Genomic DNA, 6690 nt, shown 5'->3' with positions numbered 1-6690 from the left:
ATTGCCAGGAAAAAAAAAAAAACTTTCAGGGCTATGTAAAATTATTTTTAATAAATTATTTTAATTAACAAATATAAACACTTGATTAATTTCAGAGAAAAGCTGAGTACATAAAGAAGACAACTCAAATCCTAAAAGATAAGTACAACTCGGACATTCCACCAACATTAAAGGAACTCATAAGTCTTCCTGGTATTGGACCCAAAATGGCTCACATCATCATGGATGTTGCTTGGAATAAGGTAACAGGCATTGGCGTTGATACCCATGTTCATCGTATTACAAACAGATTGAATTGGGTTAAAAAACCGACAAAGACTCCGGAAGGGACGCGAATTGGCCTAGAAGAATGGTTGCCAAGGTGAGAACTTAGAATTATAAAAAAGGCCGTTGATCGTCCTTTTTAAAGAAAAATGTTGGTAGGTTGTTTTTTTTTGAATGAGTAATGAAACCACCCCATTCAAATTCTCCGTGGAATGTAAGCCCTCATGTAAATGGTGGCCAACTTCAACGATTTTCCAATGTAGTGTTTGATTAAGTGGAATTTATACGAACAAAACAAAATGATATTTCGTAAGTTTTTGTAATAATACAAAAAAAAAGTTGGTCGGGTGATTTTTCTTATGTACTTTAGGGAGGGGACGATCAACAATTTATTTTTTTTTTCATGGCCTAATGTATTTAACTTCTGAATAGATACACTGTCTGCTAAAAAATTAATATTGAAAAAGGCAATAACAAAAATTTAGTTTATTAAGTGATTAACTTCCAACCAGAAACAATTGAAAAAAGGTAGTTTTAACTGTTTTATATTACAGAGGTTTTTCTACAAAATTCCTCAAATTGATTACAAGCCAATTTAAGGGTCTGCCAAAAAATAATGGCAAACGTATTATTTAACTGTCTTTTAATTGACAGACATTTTTTTTTACATTCATATTTTTAATTAAAAGTATAAAAATTAATCAATTTAAATATTGAATTAATTTTTCAATCTTTTATCCAGCTCATGACAGACAGTGTCATTTTTAAAATGTATCGATATAAACATTGAATAACTTTTCAAATGTCAAAAGAGGATTTAAAATTACAGGTCGTCTCTAATTAAAGATCCCTCCAATTTAAGACCACCTCCAATTAAACATCACTTTTTTGTGTCCTAGCAGTGGTGGATCCAGGGGGGGTTCAGGAGGTTCGGACAAACCCCCCTCTGTGAAGAAACGTAACAAAATATTACTGGGTCCTGGCTTACAATATTCATGCTAACTAGACGCGGATTCAGACATTCGCCCACTTCGCCCAGGCGAGGTCAGGGTGACACATTTGTGTTTATGGTATTTTAAGTTCTGTCTCTAGGTTCGATCGGGTGCATTTTTACCAATTCTACCTAGGGCCCGGCAGTTATGCCGTATCGACGCACGGTAGCTAACGGTTTGCAGGATCCGGATCCTGCTAACCGTTAGCTGCCGTGTGAGAACATAGCCTATATCTCTTAAGCTCTGTCCACACTATCAAATTTGACAAAAAAAAACCTGTTGTATGCCCAAATATAGTCATCATATGCCTATATATGGTCATGATGTGATGTCATCATGACCATATTTAGGCATGTCACATGTTTTTGTCAAATAAAATTTAATAGTCTGGACAGGTCTTCGGTATTCAAACGTCCTATTTTTTGGTAGCCAGAAAAATGTTTGCTGCCCTCTATCATTGAACACAGTTATGAAAACTTCTAATACTGTAAAGCCGCAATTGCACTGGACTTAAAATGGGGAAAATTTTACCGAGACCATGGGTGCTGGGTAATATTCCAATGAGTAAATTTTATCGCTGTCAGCACTCGTGTTTTTCAGTCGGTCAGTTTTACTGCAAAAAGTGGTAAAACTAACTGAGCCATGAAAATGAACTATTGAGGCTGTTCATCTGTGATATCTCCGTTAAATAATGCTTGATTTGAAGTTGATCCGAAACATGTGTTTGCATTCGGCTTTTCGGCTCTGTAAAACTAACATGTTCAGTTTTACTGGGCACAATCCACTTGGTTCAACTAACAGCTTGTCTTGGAAAGTTTTCCTGAGAGTTAATTTTCCTGGGCTGTTTGCATTGGTTTAGGTAGGGTAAAACTAACCAACGTCTTGGCTAGTTTTTCTAAAAGAAAAAAGTCCAGTGTGTTTGCGGCTTACTAATTTACATTATAAGTCAATCGTGACGTCATCACTGTAACTCCCAATGTTATTTGCCTATTCCCCAGCGTCCACTAATTTTTCTATTAGTGGACGCTTGGCTTGATTATTTTTAGGTTCGTGTGCAAAAAAAAATTCCTCATTTTTTCGTCACCGCGAATACATCGTGCACCGCGATAAAACTGAATAGTAATTGAAAATTACTTTCGTAAAACAAGCTTAATTAGGACACGAAGAAAGTTACTTCAAATTCAATATTAAGTATGGACAATTAAGGAATTCATTGAATCAATGGACCCTCATAAACATAACAAACTGAGCGTTCAGCAGGAATATTCTAGACCTATTTTAAAGACTCAAGAAACAAATTTAGATGTAGGTCTACGGCCAGGCAGGAGGCCGCCCGGGCCTCCTACTAGTACTACTGCTAGGCCGTAGCCTAGCCTAGTTATGAAATCATTGCACGATTTTACCTGTCTACATGCACCGACCAAAAAGGACGTATTCTCTCTCGAATGCTGAAATGTTTATTTCTTTGACGAAAGTCTATCAAAATAGCATTACAAACAAGTTCTTTCTAACACAATAGTTATTCATTGTATCCGACTGTACTGCTGATGTGTAGTTAAATAAACGCGTACTGTAGGAGCAAGATCAGCATACGCACAGCTAAATGGAAATACGCATACGTATACTGATCATATCACTATAGCAACCGATGACTGCTACAACAGTTGGTTATAAAAAACTAAAATTAAATACGGCTATTGACTTATAAAGCAATTGGTAGAGCATGTATTGTACACTAAATGGAAAATTATTATACTTGGGTTAGATTTAATGCATTCAAAAATTTCCTTCGGGCCTTGCAGGCCCTTAGGAAATTTGTTCAAGCATTAAATCTAACCTTCCTACAATAATTTTCCTATAGTGTACTATGTGGAGCTCTACTAATTGCTTATTATAAATAAACAGTTGTACATTCACTACATTCATATAGTGGACAAAAACAAAATGAGATTGAAAACAGTAAATTTAAGAGCTTTGTCCTCTCATGGGCTCTGCTATCATGCAAATGGTATGTTGTATACACATACCTAACCATCTGTGGTTCAGGTAGGCCCAAGTAATTAATTTATTACATGTCATGAATTACTTACAAAATAGTTCCTCATTGCATGTGTAGTTAGAATTGCTTTCAAAGTTTCCTTGACACACATTGCAGACTACAAAACTCGCTAATGAAAATGAAAAAGAAAGCTAGTGATGTTTTTCTTGTGGTTTATGCAATTGAAATTTTGCAAATGATCTATTGATTAAAATAATGATGTTATATCCCCCCCCCCCCCTAGAATCTTTTGGTAAAACATGTTGCGAAAATTGTTCACACTTCTCTGAAAATCTTTGAAACATAAGTTTGATCTACAAGGTATAAAAAAAAAATGCACAAATGAAAATAATATACGACTCCACAAGTCACCTGAAGCTATAAACATCTATTAATAGAATAACTTGACACTGCCATTTGTAAAATTGTACCAGTAATATTTTGTTGGCTAGTCTGATGTAGACAATTGGGCACCTGATATGTAAAACTCTTTTTTCTTTTGCAGTACTATACAATTTATATAGGTGATTTGTTCAAGTTCTTTGAGTTTTTTTTCTACTGCTCTCCATTAGCTCAACAATATAGTTGTCTCTTTTCATCCAGGAGTACAAGAGGGTGCCTGGTAGGGTCAAACACAAAATGCACTGATTACAGCTGCAACGTTATGGAATTCTCCCCAGGGAGCTGATTATGTGTTCCATTACCTGCTTGATCAAATGACCAGGGGTAATAATGTGAAACGCTTAGAGGCCTTGTTAGCATTAAGCGCTATCTATATAAGTCTAACATGTTATTATTATCAACCAAGAAAATGTCGCCAAAAATAGCAATGTACAAAGAAAACAATGCTAATATTGAAATTTATTGTACAAACTTACCATACTTAATCAAATAACTTTTGAATAAATGCCACCTCCTCAAATAAACTCTCGTTCCAGAGCCTTATTTGGAATAAGTGCCTCCCTCGAATAAACATCCTGAGGCATTTATTTTTTCCTCAAATAAGCGGCTCCTAAATGACTGTAAACAAATCTAATGGAAGCAACCTTTTTATTTCATTTCATTTCATTTATTTGTCTCAAACAATTAAAATGTACATAAACAGAAACGGCAAAGAACAATCACAAAAGTACAAAAACAAGAGACAGGACACTACAAAAGTAAAATCAATCACTGTCGAGTGGAGGCCCTTCACGAGAAAAACACAAATACTTACAATATAAAATTCTTCAAAAAGATAAAAAATCGAAAGCTAAATATTGAAATATAGAAAAATGTGTAAAAATCAATAAATGAGCAAATTTAATTTAAAAGGTATTTTGAGATATAAAAATATTCAGATAAGCATTAAGAATTATCTTAAAATATTCAATGTAAAAAAAGTCAAACAAATCATCAAAAATTTCATTGCACTTAAAATATATAAAACAAGATTAATTACAATATTTATAAAGATCATTCTCAACATATTCTATTAATGTTCTACTCCAGCAGAATTACATTTTTTCAAACCTGGTTGGAATCTAGAAGACTTGATAATGTAATTAGATGTTGTAGTTCCACATTTATAGTGAAATTAAGGGGCATTTATTTGAGTATAATTATGTGTATCCATTTTACACCATAAAAATTAATAAACGCCTCCCTTGAATAAACGCTTCTGAAAAATCCTACTCATCAACATTGGAAACCCCGGGATGTTTATTCGAATAAATACGATATTACCTCAACACTGTATTTTTAATGTTTCAAAATCATAATAAAAATATATCCTGTAGCTATACATGGTTGATGAAAGTTAAAAATAAAATTTGTAACAAATATTTTTTTTTTTTTTACTCAGAGAATTATGGAGTGAAACTAACGTGTTGCTGGTTGGTTTCGGACAGCAAACCTGTCTGCCTGTTGGTCCACGTTGTACAGAGTGCCTCATCAAAAACATCTGCCCCATCGGAAAAAACATCAAGCTGAAGGATTCACCGCCGAAGAAGTCACCGCGCAAGGCTTCCATCAAGAAGGAGAAATGAAAATAGAGACACATTCAGGACCAAAAAAGGTCTTTAAAAAACAGTGGAAAAAATGTTGGTTATCCCCCCTCCCCCTTCTCTTTCCCCAGTTCTATTAAGACTTTATTATTTGCTATTTATTTATTTTATTTATTTCTTCTTTACCCCGGGGACCTGAACAGTGCAAAAAGCATTGTTATCCTCTGGGGCCCAGCTTCTTTGTCTGGTTCATTTTTCGCTTGCGCATTTGATAAGTTTTGAATTGTCGTGGTAAAAATTTTTGATTTATTTATTAGTTTTTAAATATCCACAAATTGGTATCTCATTAACCATTTCCCAGTTTTTCATCAAACATCCATTTTGAGTCATAGAAAAATCCAGGCTCGTAGCCAAGTCGGTTTATGGTTCGGGCAAAGCACCTTTCTCTAGCGAACCCCCTCCTTTCTGGTGAATACCCCCCACCCAAAATATCTCGATAGAGTCCTCCAACCCAACTAATGTACCCAGACTCAAGACAGAAAGTTTTGTTGCAGATCTTTTTCAAACATAACTGCTTTCATAGTATTATATAGACCCATAATACAAAAATCACTCTGTCTTTAGGGACTTTTCATCTTGGGCCCTGGACCTATGTCAGGAGAATCCCCCCCCCCCACTCTTTGGTAGAACCTGGCTACGGGCCTGAAATCAGTTGTACATCATATCAAAACAATTTTTTCTCTGGCCTGACTTTAATAAGAATTGAATATATATTGATTTGTCCATGATTTGGCACATTTGTCCTCGTCCCTTTCATAGGGGTTGGCTGTAGTGTTAAAAGATATTTTTATTGTTTCACGGATAAGTGTCCCCTTAATAAAGGGAGTGTCCACTGAATAGAGGGGAGTCAAATGGGGGTTCTACTCTATTTATAGCTGTAAAAAAAATAGCCAGATTGAGGAGATCACTACATTTATCTGAAGCTCTGTCCAGATATCCAATTTTCTTTGACAAAAAAAAGTTGTATGCCCATATATAGTCATGACGTACCTATATATGGTCATGATATGATGTCATCATGACCATATTTAGCCATGTCACATGTTTTTGTCAAATATACTGTAGTTTGGTAGTGTGCACAGGCCCTTATATCATTGTTTAGACACAAAGTGTTTTTGCAGTTGTTTTTGTTGAGTTTGGTAGCCTAGGTTGAGAGTTGTTAATGTACCTTGAGTGCCTTTGAGCGCGATTGTGTAAAGTGTGATTATTTTATAATACTGTAATTTTTAATTATTGCTTATGATATTAGTTATAAATGATAATTAAGCCCTATTAGTTGTTGTAATTATTATTATTATTATTATTATTATTATTATTATTATTATTATTATTATTATTATTATCATGATTA

The 6690-nt window shown here is 34.4% G+C and overlaps 1 protein-coding gene across 3 annotated transcripts in view; it reads left to right on the top strand.

The window, feature by feature from the left end:
* The window catches only part of LOC117119463 (endonuclease III-like protein 1), a 12129-nt gene extending 6173 nt beyond the window's left edge, over positions 1 to 5956 (top strand). The window contains exons 3-4 of one of the 3 annotated variants that reach the window (XM_033264299.1): positions 96 to 361; positions 5138 to 5956. In XM_033264299.1, coding sequence (XP_033120190.1) covers positions 96 to 361; positions 5138 to 5321 — 450 coding nt within the window. In that variant the 3' untranslated portion in view covers positions 5322 to 5956. Of the gene's footprint in view, positions 1 to 95; positions 362 to 3897; positions 4021 to 5137 lie in introns of all 3 variants that reach the window. The other 2 variants (XM_033264298.1, XM_033264297.1) reach the window with 2 other exon arrangements.
* Positions 5957 to 6690: the final 734 nt, after the last annotated feature.

This window comes from Anneissia japonica, unplaced genomic scaffold (genome assembly GCF_011630105.1).
Source record: "Anneissia japonica isolate Jap-2015-1 unplaced genomic scaffold, ASM1163010v1 scaffold287990_len610157_cov183, whole genome shotgun sequence".
Lineage (NCBI taxonomy): Eukaryota > Metazoa > Echinodermata > Crinoidea > Comatulida > Comatulidae > Anneissia > Anneissia japonica.
Note: the sequence above shows the minus strand (reverse complement) of the source record. Positions and strands in the feature narration are given on the sequence as shown.